This window comes from Acyrthosiphon pisum, chromosome A3 (genome assembly GCF_005508785.2).
Source record: "Acyrthosiphon pisum isolate AL4f chromosome A3, pea_aphid_22Mar2018_4r6ur, whole genome shotgun sequence".
Taxonomy (NCBI): Eukaryota; Metazoa; Arthropoda; class Insecta; order Hemiptera; family Aphididae; genus Acyrthosiphon; species Acyrthosiphon pisum.
Genome location: NC_042496.1, coordinates 17,541,230 through 17,559,062, shown reverse-complemented (window position 1 = coordinate 17,559,062; position 17,833 = coordinate 17,541,230). Strand labels below are relative to the sequence as shown.

Here is a 17,833-nt window from a genome sequence, read left to right as displayed (position 1 = left end):
GTTATTAAAAATCATAAGATTGATGAAAATGAAATGTTGAAGTCAACATTTTCAAAAAAATAAACTCTATAAAATAGCTATCTTCAATATTGTTTCAAAAATAAAATAATAATTTTCTTAAATTGTTTACCAAAAAATGTAATTTAATTAAAAAGGTGGGCAAGTGGATGTCGCATTGCTGTATAGACGTATAGTACTATCATTGATTAAATATTTAATCAATGGTACTATATAGTAGGTTACAAGTGGGCCCCTGTATAATGGATGGTATTAAATTTGAATTCAATGATATACCTAGTATCATTGTATAAGAAAAACGATTCTGAGAGGAGACTGAATCTAGGCATAAGATATATTATACAATCACAACAAAATAACTAAAATAGTTATTCTAGGTTTTTTAATATGTAATTTCGTCCAAATTTTAACTTGAAATGACTATAAAAATAAACTGGGCTTATGTATTTTTTAGATTTTTTAGAACTACTTACGTGGAATCTTGTTTTAAATTTTCAATCCTTAGATATAAAAGGTAAACATTTTATACATTTTTAACTATAAAATAATTATTCAATTTTAAATTTGATAAATTTTGTCAAAATTTGAACTTCAAATGCTTATACAAAAAAATTGTGCCTATGAATTTTTAATATTATTCAACTGCTATTGTAACAATATATCAGAGCCTTGTATTACATTTTTACACTTTTTGACCCAACAGATACAACTTTATTGATATTCATAGAAAAAAATAAAAATAAAAATATAAATATATGAAACTGTCCGTAAACAGCTCAAAACAAGTCAAAATATTTTGAAAATGTTATTAAGTATAAAATTTGATAAAATAAACATTCAGTCAAATTTTCATGTATCTACAGTTATTTGTTTTTGAATTACAACAAAATAAGAAAATCGCTACATGAGTAATCGAGTGAATATCCAATGTTGTAAAAATTTCAATTTCAAACGCTCATAAAAATTTAATTTGACTTTCTTATCAACATTTTTTTTTTTTTTTTTGATTAACGTAGGTAATCTTATAAGGAATCTTATATTACATTTTTAAATCTTAGATTTAAAAAGAAACATTTTTACGAATTCTTAACTCAAAATAATTTGCTAATTTTCGTGATTTTTCCATATTTTGTCAACATTAAATGCCCTTAAAATACTGTGTATTTTTAATATTTTTCAAATGTCATTGTAACAATATAGTAGGAGCCTTGTATTAAATTTTCTAGTACTTTTACTCAATAAATAAAGTTTATTGGAAACTGAAAATGTCCCTAAACAGTTCAAAACAAATCAAAATATTTTGAAAATTTAATCATGTATAGAAGATGGAAATATAAACAACCAGTGAAAATAGCATGTATATGCGGTCATTTGTTTTTAAGTTACACCAAAAACCCAAGTCGATTTTGAGTAAAACTTACCGTTTTTCCTTAATTTTTATTTTATTTTTCACGGCGTTTTTAAAAGTTACTGGGAATTTTAAATTTTGACTTCCCCAATGCACCAACAATATTCACTTTCCCATCGAACAATATATTCAATTTGAAAATCGAAGCATTATTTCGACTACTTATCGTGTACACAGACACAAAAAAAAAAAAACACACATCATATAAAATCAATACATTCATCGTTTCACTCAGAATTTAAAATTACCAGTAATCGACCTGGACAAAATAGATTTAATTATTTTGTAACTATTAAAAAAAAATAAATTCCGTAGGAACTTAGAATTTTCCAAATAAGATAATATATTAAAAATATTTTGACTCTTTTTGAGCTATTTATAGACATTTGACATTTTCTGAAAAAAATTCCTCCTAAATTGTTGTAAAAGCTATTTAAAAATATTTCTATAGGCGAGCTTTATTTTTTTTATAAACAATTGAAGTTCAAATATTGACAAAAATATTCAGTATCATGAAAATTTACAAATTATTTTGTAGTTAAAAATATATAAAACGTTGAATTTTTATATCCAAGGACTGAATAATACTTCAAAAAAGATTTCTAATAAGTAGTTTATATATTTTTACGAAAAAATCTAAAAAATATATAAATAGTTTTTTTTTTTTTATATACCTACTCTAAGTTTAAATTTAGACGAAATTAGATATTCAATCAAAGAATAACTATGTTAAATATTTGTAATTCAAAAATACTATTGGTTGGAACTTAAACTTTTACGTACCTATATTATACATTTTATTATATGAAATATAATTTTAAAAATATGGTATATTATGAATTACCTAATTAAGATAAATATAATAAATGAAATGTTTTCGACCAAAAATAAATTAACCTACCGTTATAGGTATCTACTAATAGTAAAATAAGTTATTTTTATAGCGATATCGAAAAATACATCATGGAAATATGAAATATACTTGATATTGACATCCATTATAATATTTACTATGACCCACTCGACATCTACTCTAAAGCAGAAGCGCAGAGAGGTACCCACTTCCACTTACCCACTTTTTTTCAATCAAAGTCATTGTATGTTAGGTTGTATATCATTATATATTTATATGTTTCGATTTGTGTAATCACTTTTCATTTTTTCAGTAATTATAGATTACCTTGTGGTTATTACAGGTCTTGAAAGTTACGTTTCTCTCAATGGTAGAATAAATATTACATAATATCATTGAAGATAAGTCATTGGATATGTATCACATGTAACATAATTAAAAAATATATTCAAGGGGAACATTATTTTAGAATCAGATTGCAGTGATAGAGCTATTTGGTTTTAACAATACTAAATTTGTTTTGTTATATAAAAGCGATCAGTATTTTTCATAGATTTCTAATAATGTGTAGCATGGTTAAACGATTATTTTCTGGTATAAAGATTATTAAGATAATTGGCATAGGAAATTTGATGATTATTTAATGGCTATAATAAAATAAACATTTATTTGGATTATCTTTACTTAATATAAATCTTGTTCAAAGTCAAATAAAAAGGAATCGTATTCTGAGTATTTTAAACTGTATTATGTAGAATAATTGGAATTACAACTTCTTTGTAATAATTTATATAATATAATAACTAACGTAAATCGTAATAAATATAATGTCTGTTTTTTGTTGTTTTTTAAATCCAACGTAGTAAGTACCATAACTTCTGAATATTTTTTATATGTATTGAGTTAAACTATTTATTAACATGCTTAAACCATGATTATAAATTTATTGTATTCAAAATAACACTAATTCACTTATTTTTTGTATCTTCATTTGTCTTCTTTTTCAGGTTTCTCAGCTGGTGTTTTGACCATGCATAACAAAAAAAAAAATACAAATTTCTTTAAAATATAATTAAATGCATTGCTATGTATAGACAAAGTATAAGATTCAGAAATAATAGCCCTTACATATTGTCTTATCTGAATAAAGAAAATCAGATATTTAAGAATACCTACTCAATAATAGTAAATAATTTTATCGAAAACCAATGGTGAATATATTTTATATTTTACTAAATTTTACTCAAGCGTTTCATTCATACGTATATGTACTTTATATTGTAATATAATATGTATACATTTATATCATTTGATAAAATATAATTTTCTTGCATATAAAATGCGAATTGTTCGTTAAAATTATATTAGCAATCCTAGTTTTAATATTCGTACTTAATTATTCAAGTAATATACTATATAAATATATATAAACATAACAATTCAATATTTATTTATGCTTTTCAGATATTTGATTTGCATATTATATTACGAGCTTATGATGCTTTATATTGATTATATTATAAATTATTTTCGTTTAATACCTTTTTTTTTTTTATTCGAACTAGTCGAATTCCAAAGCGATGACGCTTTTCCAAATATGCTACCGAATGTATTTCCTACAATATCTTTCGAGGCTTTCAATAAAGCAACTGGTTTATTTGCTCTTTTTGTAAAAGATCCAATTATCGGAACATAATTTTCATCCTCTGAAATATTGTTAAATATACTTAATATGATTAGGATTAAGAATTTTTAATTTACATTTTTAGTGAAAATATTATATTTTTATGAAAAGTACATTTTATCAATGTCCGAAATATTTTATTATACTTTAGTAGGTATTTTAACAATATGGGCGATAAATTAAAAACAATGATGTGTTTTGTGTTTTTATGAATATTATATTCCTCTAGGATCATTTAAAAATTTTGAAAGTGATAAAGATTACGTCAGAACCAATACTTTCCCCGAAGCTTATGTAAAAAAATTATAATCACGGCAATTTGAATAAAACTTTTATATAATTATATGTTTTATTATAATGTAAATGTTAGTGTAGGTACTCACGTTCTGATTTAGCTAATTCATCAGCATATGTTTGTTGGACGTTAGATATCATATTTCCTACAGGTTCTCGAAGAGTATTGATACTTGTTTGGGCAAAGGCCTTTGCAGGTAGAACTACATTATTTTGAATGACTTTTGGAACGATCGAATCTTCATCTAGTTTACATAACATAATAATAATATTAGATACAATAATAATACAAAATATAGGTATCTACATAGTTTATTTTCTCAAGGCATTACAATTAAACATTTTTAATAGCATGTTTTATAAAATTAATTGTAAATTTGCGCTATTGACACATTTATATTGTATAGAATTATGAGAATAAGCCAAAACGTAAAGTTAAGCAGTATAAAAACAAATGTTAGATATTTAACGTTCACTCTTTGTTTTTACCGTCCACGTTTTTTTGTTTTTCTTCTTCAGCTTTTAGCGTAGATTCGAAGTCCTTTGAAAATGTATCCAAGTGTTCTTTTGCAATACTTGTTATCTCTTTTGCTACTTGTACAGGCTTACTATCTTTGATTTTATCAATATTTTTGAACAAAGTTGGTTTTTGGTCTTCTCCGTCTTGATCGCTTGACTCCGCGTCTTTAAAAATATTAATATGTATCACATAATTACTCGCATGACTAGATAATTTAACATAATACAATAGAAAATAGAAGTAAACAATTATTTTTAAACGATTCATTGCAGAATATGGCCATTGAGTATATATTGGTATACTCAATATGATACTACTTTAAGCATAACACTCGACAACTTAAAATAAAACAAGTAGGTAATTAAACTGCCATAATACTTTCAATGTCTACTTTGGTAATTAAAAATCATCTCTAATTTGAATATTTTACATTTTTAATCATTTAGTATTTCAGTTCCCAATAGTAGTTTACAGTAGATTGAAGGGTCACAACGTTTTTTCAAAAAAATTATAGTACCTATAAAGTAGTACAAACAAGTAGTACATGAACTTGGAAAAATTAAATTTCTTAAAACTGTAATTAATTACTAATTTCCAATACTTTAGACGCATCCCACGTATTTTTTTCTATAGTTTTCAATGAATATAAAATATAAATTGTGTATTAAATAATACCGTAAGGCGTAAATTATGATAAAATGTAAATAACTATTACAGTAATTGCTGGCATAAAAAAAAAAATCAGTATATATTTATCAGTATATATATTTTCTATTATCCTCAATCAAAGTCACATAGAAGGTCTTTTCATTTTTTGGTGGAGCATAAAAGAATTATCATTAAATATTATAAACTGTACAGGAGTCGGTTTTCTCTTATTTTTAATTTCATTTAACCACAGGTAATCTTACTTCTTTAAATCGTGACTACTTCAAAGACTCGCATATAGTGAATCTAAACGAGTGAGTGTGGACAAACTTTTTGGAAACGAAGCTAATATGATATTCTATGATTTAAATAATTATAAAAATATTTTTTTTTAAAAAATACACAAAACATAAAATACAGTTTACCTAGTCCACTATAACTGAGTAGTTCTGGACCTTTCCGCTGAGCAATATTCGACCCAGTATAAGATTACACGTCATTTACAGGATATATCTCGGCCGCATTACGGAATGGAGAAATTAAATTTTCCTGTGTTGTTTCGCATCAATTCAGTAACATCGCAATCAAATATTGACTTTCGCTGCTATAGAAAATATTTAATCCAATCGTCCTACATCAAACATATGAACAAATGTCGATCGCACATATCACATATTCATCGGAAAAATTCGCAGCGTTTGAAATGTGAATTCCGCACTTATATGGATGTATACCCTGGACATAATATATGGTATAATGATAATCGATAGGTATCTACCAATATTGGACGAGAGTTCTAGGGACATTTCCTGCAATACCCTATTACTTCGGATTACTATTAACGGACAATTAGTCGGATTTAACTAGTTATAATAATAGTTTGGCCTGTGATTTTACAATGTTGATTTATACACTCAATGGTTTGTTGAATATAAATATTTTAAAACCATTAGATATTACCTAGGTACAACATTTTTAAACGTAACTTAATTTCACTTTGGTATTTCTAAATGTTTGTTTTAAAAAAAAACTTCCAAAAACTTTTTAAAATAAAATAATAATTTATGTATGCTATTAAAATACCAAATAATAATTCTCACCATCTGTACTAGGATCTTTTTTAGAGCCACCTGCATCGGCCAACTGTAAAAACTAGATACAAACATCACATTTTTGCATATTTAGTTATAATAATTAATCTAATAAGTAAAAAGTAAATACTAAATAATACTTACTAGTAGTACAGAAATTGCAAAACAGAATAACTTGAAGACTTGTGCCATTATAATTCTAAAAAATAAATATATAATTTATTCACAATTATTCCAGAGTTTTGATAGAATTTGCCACTAAAATAAATATACTTTTTTCATTACATTTAATTCTAGACATTAAATTGTTTTACTAATCTATCTTATAAGACGCTATCAAAATTAATTATCACTGTTATTGAATAATATTAAAACTATCGATTATTAATACTTAACAATTATTACTACAACTGGTAGATAATATAATTATAATTATATTTTAAATATATATTCATACACATATATACTTCGGTAATAATCAGCAAAGTTACTTTACACAATATTATTATGATGAGTGGACTTAAAAAGTGTTCGTCATATACATTTATATAAATACTATTTAACTCTGAGCAGTGTTTATAATTATCAGGGCTTTAGATTAAGACTTAAGCTATAACGACTTATTAATGTGAACTTTATATACGGAAAAAGAAATCAATATTTAAGTGTCAAGTCCTGAAACCCTAATTGACAAGCATCATAGTTGGACTTTCGGTTGAAGTTTCATTAACGCATATAGAATATCATATATAACTGTAGTAGAGAGAATGTCGCCACAAATAGTAATCAGGCTGAATAAAATGTTTGACGGTCTCGGGTTTACCACAAACGACAATCGATCCTTCAGTACCATGTCCTTTATTTGGAACCGCATCTGAAATTGAATATATCTGCAGAATTTGTACTACCTACGAAAATGGTTTGTGAACAGTTAATCAATATAAGTTCAATATGTTTTTTGCGCTTGAATCACTGGGCATTAAACTTTTCCAGCTTTTGAATTGTATATATTTTTTAAGTTTTAAATGCAAAAAACCCCTAAAAGTAATATTAATTGAATATTAAACAAAAAAAACCATGGTTTATGGAAATGTCGGTAAAAACTTGAATAGGTAATTAATGAAAAATAATAAAACGTTGATTTATTACAAAATATTATGTTCAGTTGAGTAATGCAAGTTAAATGTGTGTGTTATTCTAAGTTAAGCTAATTATGCCACACCAAAACACCTACATATTATTTCCACACACAAATCATTGAAGTAATTCTTCTGTTAAACAAACAGCTTTTTTCCCCTTTAAAACCTTTGATCTGCATAATCGATTTATGTTTTTCAAAATTATTTTAAACTATCATTTTATTGACTGAAACATTTATTTTTTATTTTTTTTAAATATATATATACAATCTGTTATGGTAGGTGTTTACAATAAGCATATATATGCAATATATGTGGAGACGTGATGATAGAAGTCACCCAGCAGTAACACTACTGAAACATAATTAATATTTTCATAAACGAAAATAAGTATTCAAATCGTATTAATCTAAATTCTTCGTTTTAAAATATAGTTAGATGCAATATAGGTACACGAAACACAGGAAGAACACTTTTAAAATTTTGAATATGCCTTAAAATATCCGAAAAAGCAAATAAACAAATACAATTTACCTATTACACCTAATAACATATGTTTACTTGGCTATTTATATTAATCCGATATCATTACAATGTAAAAATGAAAGAGACATAATATCATAATTTATTTTTAACTGTATTTATTATTAATATTATGTGTTATTCATTTTAATATATTACAATTACAGGTTAAGTAATTTTTATTTACATACTTAATGTACAAACAAATAATAATAATAGTAGGTAGATAACTAAATGATAAAATTTGTTTGATTCTCAGATTTAAAAAAAAAGGGTTGCTTATATTACACAAGTTTTTCTAAACTTTAACACAATTATTACAACTTTTAAAACATTATAAATGATTTTTCTATTTAAAAATAAAAACATACGTACCTATATGCCAACGAACTCGTTAAGTTACTTAAGCACACACGATATGCATTTTTAAATATACGAATGACATCGACTTATATATCAAAGCATAATATTTTGAATGATGACTTATATTAATTTTTTGCATGCATGATAGCACTTAGTTGAATAATTAGTTCAAAACATTTGTATACGTTTTACGGTGTTATTACAATGGTAAATATCTTTCCAAGTGTTATTATTAGTAGGAACAGTTATTATATTTAATGAAAACATATTTAATTGTTCTAGTATAGAATGAATGAGTACATAAAATCGTCTACGCACATAAACTATTATTCAAACATATGTTTAAAACAATAGTTTATAATAGTTATGTTCGAAATCATCTATAATACGACCGTTACATTTTTCCTTCTCATTATATTTTGGTTGAAATTATTATAATAAATTCAGAGTTTGACTAAAACTAACAGTATAAATATTTTAAAATATGTGGCATAAAATATAATATGATTAATAGCCTTAATTTTTCCATGATCCAAAAATACATTTAATAAACGCTTAACAAAAAATTATAAATTTAAAATTAGCTATTTTTAGAGTTATTTATTTATAAAATAGAGGGAAAACAATTTTAAAATCAGTTGAATTCTGAATAAAAGAACTTATATTTTAAAATTGCAGTATGCTGATAATTTATAGTTTTCAATCTTTAATAAGTTATGATAATCTTATAGGTAAAAAATTAATAAAGGACAAAATACTCGATGAAATTGTACATAATTTTTTTATTTGTTTTTATAATATTGATCATTATATCAATCATGTAGGTACTGCTATGTACAAGTCGATTTTGTAGGCCAATGAACTTTATGATGAAATTATAGGTATTGTTAAAAATGTGCCAAATATTCCCAGTGCCGCGTTAATTTCGTTATAAATATCATAGGCGTATAAAATTGACTTGTTCAGGTGGTACATTTCTTGGTGGATATTTTGAATAATTATACAATTAGGTAAAAATTATTCAATAAAATCAACAAGTTGTGTTTTTTGTTACATATTGGATTAACATATACTAAACAATGTGAAAATTGTGCGATTTTATAAATTGCGTTTTTTTGAAAACACTACTATCATTCATTTAAAATTTAACCAATTTAAACGTTTGTTTTTATTCATATTATAAATAAAAACTTTGCAGAATGGCTATTTTCAAATTGTTCATTTCCGATTTACTTTTGTTAAAATATTCTTAGTTTTTTTTTTGTTAAAATCGATAGAGTATTTTTTCAATAAAATATAAACCTCTACCATTCACGATGCCTCTTTTATATAATAACTATTAGCCTATTATTCAATTTTACATTTACATAGAATAGCTTTGTTAGCGTAATGGACAAAATACAATACAATACACTCATTTATATACAATCATAATAATTTATTTATTATCTGTATAAATGGCAACCATTTAAATAAACAAAAAAAAAAAATATTCGATTTTTGTATGCCAAAACAAAACTCATGTGCGAGCTACTCTATAGCGACCTACATGGGTTGAAAACTAAGCTACGAATTCTAACCGAGTGTCAAGAAATCTATTGATATAATTTCTATTTAAAACAGTCCAGTAGTTTTTAGTCTATTGAGAACATAGAAAGAAACATTTATATTTACTTATATTACAATTATTTTATTTACTTCACCAATGACAACCAAAAGCAACTGTGGATATGTATGCTCTCTTATATTTTGGTTTGAAGGTATCATGATAATTTCAAGTCCAGCTATCATAGTTTTGGCTATACGTTGATTAGTCAGTCAGGAAATCTTATTTTATGTATACAGATATTTAGTATTTTATATAAATTATGTACCACATTGTAATATTTTAATAATCAGACACAGAATCAATAAATATTGTATACCTACTTAAATGATGAATATTATAAATATATTGTTTCATCAGATTTTACATTATGATATAAGAAGACCCAGATAATGTAAATGCAAATTTATCAAAACCGAAAAGGTGATAATAAACACGAAAAAACTTTATTTTTATCGATAATGTTTAGTCTAGCTTAAAAAATAAATATTATTTTGTAGCTATATATTATATCTAATTATTTTATCAGAAGGTAATCTGTAGTAAATAGTCTTTAAAAAAAATTTAAGTACTTATATTTTGTTGTAGGTACTTTTTAGACGTCACTTATAGTTATTTGTGGTTATTTGATTTATTACTCAAATAATAAAATATGTACATATTATATACGTACGTATGAGATAAATACAGTTATTTTTCCTTTACAATCCTTGTTCAAACATTGGTTTTGAATTAAAGTCATATAAATCTTTAATTCATCGTCAAAACCATTTTATATAATTTATCATGAGAATACGGCGTATGAAAGAAAAATCAATAAGTACAAAATTCTATCCTTAAATTGGTACTTTTAGTTTAAATCTTATTGCTGGTATTGGTACCAATTTATCTGATTATAATGTATAAACACTATTTTTCTTTTTTTTTCTTATTAGAAATAAGTCTAGGAAGCATGACCATTGGCTGACATTTGACACTATTTTTGTTTACATAATAATACCAACACTCTTTTAAAATGTATATTATGCTAAAGTTCATTTATTCATTATACGTACTAACTTTATATGCTGGGGATATAGCGTTAAGTTTTCTGTAATCGTGTACATAATAGTTTTCCACATTTTGTTTTATTTTTTTCAACATTAGTTCCTATTTTAAACAATCGATTACCAAATATTTTCCATATACCTCCTACTTCAGTCATATTTATTGTGTATAGCTTATGTCTTGCCACTCTATCATTCATCCACTTTTAACTGTTTTCCAGAAATCATTTTTAAAATATAGGCCATACGCTATATTACGATGATCTGACATATTCAAATTGCCTCCTGATATACCTCGAATACCTACTACCTTGTATATATTTAATCTTTAATAATTAATCACAATTGTGGGATTACAATGGGATCACAATGGCATTACGGTTGATTCTGAGTAGCAATATTGTTTCTTTTGAATAGTTTTACTTGTACATACACGTTTTTTACACCCAATACAATGTCGTGTAAAAGACCAATGTAAATAAATTACATTACTTATCAATTAAGTACCTATACCACAATCATCTAGTTGACGGTTAGGTTAGGATTCAGAACGGTTGTCAATGCTTTGTCGTTGGACAAAAATCAAAATGAAATCCTTCACTGTAAAAAACTCGAATGCGATCGATTTTTGAACGGACTGACTACACGTTTTTCCACAGCGGCTATACATATCGCACGCTCTTTGATCGGTTAAAGTACGCATTCCATTCAACGTACCTCCTTAGTAGGTATATATGGATGTGCCGTAACCAAAATACAAACTTAAATCTAAAATCTTACTGAACCGCAACCACCCATTCAATTATTTGCGTGCTACGAGTCACGACCAGCAATTCGATTGACATACTGTACCTGTCACGTAGAATGTTAGCTCAACCTACAGATAATGCTCCATTCGAGCTAATTTCATTTTTTTAGATAGGTATACAAGGATCTTGATATAATATGTTATGCATACATTTGTCGTAAATAATGTATTATGATAGAAGAAAACGGATTTCGTTTCATCTAGAAAATATAATTATGCACTTTGCACGTAAATACTACAATTCTGTTTTTTTTTTTTTTATGAACCAATAGACTAATGTATTATGTGTAATCTTCAAGCGAACTATGCATGTGAAACTGACTCGGGAGTGTCGACATGGTCTTTGCCTAAACAAATTTGCTTATTCTATAAAATATCAAATGATGATAACAGTGCAGGGTTTCTTCTCATGTTTAATATTGTAGACTTCATTTTATCACAACCAGACACCTTTAATTGTGTGTTTACAAGAGCGCTCTTAAACGTATCATACATAAACAAAATATTTGACTTTGTACAGCAAAAAATCATAATTTCAATAAAAATAATATATGTTGAGTTGAACAATATTTGTTGACCATCATGACATAATTTTGTCTCTGTGAATACGTTACTGTATTCCGTAAATTCAAAATATTAACGAATTAAAATGAGTCAAGTGAAAAAAGAAAAAACTAACTACATAATTAATTATCAACCCAAAGCTGCAGCGGTCGCGAATCGCGATTTATGAACCGCAATGGCGTAGGTATGCTATTATGGGTGCTTTCAATCGGTTCAATCGTCGATTAAGCCAAGCGCCGCCATAAAGTACCCTGCACAGTCTATACGATATTCGAAACAACAGCTAACAGGTATTATAATATGCACACATCATTAGAATAATCGGCACTTGAAACAGTGTCGGCGATGACGGTGGTGGTAGAGTGTTGTCGCAGTCGGTGTACGCGGCACAGGCCCCCGATGGCCCGATAACAATATTACACTAATGATGAACCGTAAGGAAAACCATGTATTATAATTCCGTGATTTCCAGTTTGTGTTTCGTTTTGTTATTCATGAACCGTACGCACACGGCAACCCGTATAATATAAGAAAATTAAATTTCCTCCCTGCGGGAACGATATGCCCTTGTAATAATAACAATAATAATAATAATAACAACCGTAGGAAAAATATAACGGGGAAAAAAACAACTTCTAGTTCGTGTTCTCGTTTTATTGCTTCGTTATTATTTAGACCGTTTTTATTCTGTTCATTTTTTTTTCAGCCACTTAACATTCCAATTTTGCACTGCTCCTGCGCCGCTCCGCGTATTCACCACCACTTCCACCGCCCGCTATAGCACTACCATCACCAGCCGACACACACGCAGTCGAATTCATTACGAATTCCATATCGGTTTACGTTCACATACCAAAAACGAAAAAAAAAAAACAAAACAAAATACACATTTATATATAACATATATACTGCACACAGACACACATACACATGCGGACATTCTTGTCCGACGATATTCGCCAAAAATGTATATGGGCCCCACGTATTCAAATCATGTCCGTTCGATCGACGGGAGTGCTTTGGGCCAAATACATCGACGGTCCAACCGACGACGAGTTTTCATTTTCTGGCAATATCCGACAACAACACGATATACGTATTAAAATGATTTAATGCAATAAAAATATAAAACCATATTCCTATAAATGTTAGTAAGTTTATAAAATTGTTTTTAGTTCAAAAAATTATATAATCGTCTTGATTTAATTATATATGTAGGAATTATGCCATTTATTAAATGACGGATCCTTTAGCTTAAAGAAATTATTAAATTGATTTTATTAAAACATCATATTATTTTGAAATTATTACAAGATGTCATTAATTTCATATTATGCTTGGTTACATATTACTTAATTTTCATAAATTATTGTTGAAAATCCAGATGAGTTGGGATAATTTGGATGTGGTTTAAATATATTTCTTGTTTAAAATATTTCATTATTTTAAGGACGAATAACTTTAAATTATATTTGTACTCGTCAATGGTTCCATCGAAAACAAACCATTACATTTACTATTACTACCCGACTTCATAGGCTCGAAATCGTATCAGTTTTCCAATAAGTTTACAGCAGTATGGTGCTAATGGTGCTAAATTGTGTTCTTATAGTGCTGGACAGTTATTCCAGAGTGGTAGGCTGCTGTGCATATGTTAAATAAACACACTATACCTATAGATAGCTTTGTGTATAGGAAACGGAATAAGTTTTTGTAAAAGATATAAGTGCCTGGTAACTTAGATGTTGCTGGATCCAAAAGGTTATTTTCGTTCATATTCCTTTTTTAATTGTTAGTGATTAAATTATTTGTACCACTAAAAAATAAATAATCCCCACTTTTATATAAAGTTGTATTAATATATATTTTTATTTTTATTTATATTTTGTTATATTAGCGGTGGGATAGAAGAAAAGAAAAATATGAATACTATGTATAGTTGCAAGAAATACATAATAGGTAATTGCCTATAACTCAAGAGAAACTCAAAATGTTGTGTGTGTGTGTGTGTGTGTAATATGTACACACACATGCACCTACGTTAAGAGTCATTAAGCAACGAGCAATAGTTGAGCGTTGACATAATGTCGTAAAACAATTATAACTTCCAACGTATACAAATAAAATAAAAAAACATACTCAATAATCAATTATGATGTATATTGTATACACACTGTTTTGTTTTAAAGTAATCGAATCACGTGATCTCTGCCGATGAATCCCTTTCCATTATCCATTTTTTATTCTGTCTTATCATAATACCTACCTAACTAATACTTACTGACCTTTGGAATTAAATTATAAATATTGTCATTTACCATAAAAATGTTTTCTTAACCTAGTTTTAAATTCTAATAATGATTATGTTTATGCACATAGCTGTTTCTCATCTTAATATGTGTGTCTATTATAATATTAAAATAATGTTTTAAACAACATGAATTATTTTTAGCTATAAAATAGGCCAGGCATAGTGAATAAAATTACCTACCTTATATTTATACAATATACCTAACAATATTTGATCCATTAACAATTTTAAAATTGGTTTTCATGAAAGTGATTATTTAATATCACTACTATATTATGCACTTGCTATCTTGTTTTCATTCATATTTATAGTTTTTAATGAAATAAAAAATATATAAGGTACCGAAATCATTGCAGCATGTAAAATGAGTCACTTGAAGTATCAAATCAACAACAAACAATGACTTTAATAACATAATACGTTTTCTTCTTTGTTATTCAATAACATTGTAAGTGATAATCTGATGTACTAATATAAAAGTCATGTAAGGCGTATACACGAAAAGCTCACATTTCTGCTGATCTACCATTTATATGTTTATTCTTAGCACCAGTTAAATACTGCCCAAATTCAAATTGAAAAATTGACATTATTTATTTATCAATTAAATGTAGTTTTTAAAAATAACAAATGGCATAATAATATATGATAAGGATTTAATTAAAGTAAATAGGTACAACACCATAAAGTAACAAATCGGTCAATATTATATAATATTATTTTTGGGGCTAATGAAGAACTAAAACAGTTATTATTATAATTATATTTTATATTATAACAATAATGTGGAACACAGCTGAAATTTGATTATAAACAGATGATATTCTAGTCTCATTTCCACTAACTGTATTAAGTAGGTAATTGAATGTTTTAAGTTGTCAAAACAATATTTCAATATAATCACATTAACCTACTAAATACATACTATCCTAATACTTAGGATTAAAGGTTATTTAATATTTTATTCCTATAAATGTATATTGTTGTTTACAATTATTACGTAGTTTTTGGATTATTTAGCTTAAGAACAAAATTAATGCTTTTAATATTTTCTAAAGTTGTTTTAATGAATTTAAACAAGTACGATTTTATAGAAGTAAAATATAAAAATAAAATTTTGTAAAGCATAGCATAAAATATTTTATTTAAAGCAGATTAAAAATTATAATATTGTATATAGAAAAAAAAATCATCCATGTCGTATTATTAAGTCCCTTTTTAAAACACAATTTTTTTTTGTATTAAATGTAGTTAACTTATTATTAAATTATCTCTACTCAAAATGGTTTGCAATAATTCATGGTCATTAAATTTTAAATTACAACACACCCACCCAAGTGGCCTGCCCAAAACAGTCATCTACTTCTCGTGTAAAGTTCTCTCTATCCGAAATATTTTGTCGTCTTGCCAATCGGCTAGCCTGTTCAAACAATATATAATGATATGATTCGGATTTCTCCAGATAAGTAATGAGTTCTCTGGCCCGGTTATACAAGTAACCGCTGTAACGTGAACCAACGAGCCAGCACGGTCATGATTATATCTTAAAAGGTTTTAATAATTTTGGATGTTTTTTGTTTTCGACTTTTAACAGTGAAAATTGTTACTTCATTATTTATTTTTATATTTTTAATATTTTACAATATACAATTCTTCCTTTGCGTGTTCTAAATTCTAATAATATAATAATTGAATATATACATATACATATATATATATAAAAAGAATGTGTTATGTAGGTTTAACTGGAAGTATGAAATAATAATTTAAATTCTGCATCCAAAATTCAATATTATATGTATTATTAGAATCTGTAACTGATATTAAAATCAGTGATTTATTATTTTCTTGTACTGTCCATCAATATATTCTATGAATTTGCATGTATTCTTATGTCAATTAAGAGTATTTTTAAAATTTAAATATGTAATAGTGATTTGTATAAAATATATGAACCATATTTAAGGTTAAGGTTAGGTTGATATATTATATAACAATAAAATAAATATATTATTACATATTATTTGAAGCGATTAATGTATTTTTTAAATGATTATGAAAAATAATGATATATTATGTGCATACATAAAGTTTTAATAACATACATAGGAATGGGAAATTCACCGGAAGGAATTCCAAGAAAAAAAACAAACTTCTGTTTTTCAAATGAAATCTTTTTTTTGTAGATAATAAATTAAATGGATTTCTTTTTTAAATGTTGATACCTTTACTTAATTCAAAATTTGAACGAGTAGTTTCTCTGTCATTGAAATATTTATACTAAGGATAATAGTCCAAAAAAATATTATGCTGTGATATAGAAGGACTGTTAATTCAAAATGAAATTATTAAAATATATAAAATTATATAGCTGCGACTCATTATTTATTTGATAGTCGAGATTAATAATGCATACTATTCATATAATTGTTCAGCTGTCACAGTTTATTACTAAAAACTAGATTAAAAAAAAATTATATAATTATACTGATCCGAAAAATACATAAAACAATATACGTGACTGTATACATATAATAACAAAAATAATTACCGAAAATAAATTGTCATTTATTATCGTTGCCGGGAATTTCAGGGAGTGCAAACCCTAAACGTACATATAAACAAATAATATTGAATAAAAATGTTTCAAGGTATAACCGTTCATAGTTTGGTAAATAAACACTGTTAACACTGATGGTTATCTCTTTTTTTTCCCCAATAATATTTTAACGTGTATTTTTATACCATTTTCGTTTTTCCCGACCAAACATGTACCTATCTTTAAAAACGATAAAGATAAGTTTTTTCTTTTAAGTTTACACATGCCCAAATATTGCTTTTAATAACAAACATCGGACACCCACTCCTAAACCCTCACTTATAAAAACATGGATGGAGCAAATTGTATTTTATTGAATAAATAATATTATTAATAAGAAAATCAACTAAATAAATATC

General features: G+C 26.1%; 1 protein-coding gene across 2 annotated transcripts; it reads right to left on the bottom strand.

Annotated features, from left to right (window-relative positions):
- Window positions 1–3,005: 3,005 nt before the first annotated feature.
- Window positions 3,006–8,695, bottom strand: LOC100159932 (uncharacterized protein). Of its 2 annotated transcripts, none has more exons than NM_001162603.2 (7): window positions 8,553–8,642; window positions 6,661–6,715; window positions 6,526–6,577; window positions 4,747–4,941; window positions 4,347–4,502; window positions 3,821–3,985; window positions 3,006–3,295 (listed from the first exon to the last, which is right to left on the bottom strand). In NM_001162603.2, the coding sequence occupies exons 2-7, from the start codon at window positions 6,706–6,708 to the stop codon at window positions 3,267–3,269; spliced, it is 645 nt and encodes a 214-aa protein (NP_001156075.1). In that variant the 5' UTR covers window positions 6,709–6,715; window positions 8,553–8,642; the 3' UTR covers window positions 3,006–3,266. The 2 variants fall into 2 exon arrangements, with proteins under 2 accessions (NP_001156075.1, XP_029346879.1); XM_029491019.1 differs by having other exon boundaries at window positions 3,099–3,317; window positions 8,553–8,695.
- Window positions 8,696–17,833: the final 9,138 nt, after the last annotated feature.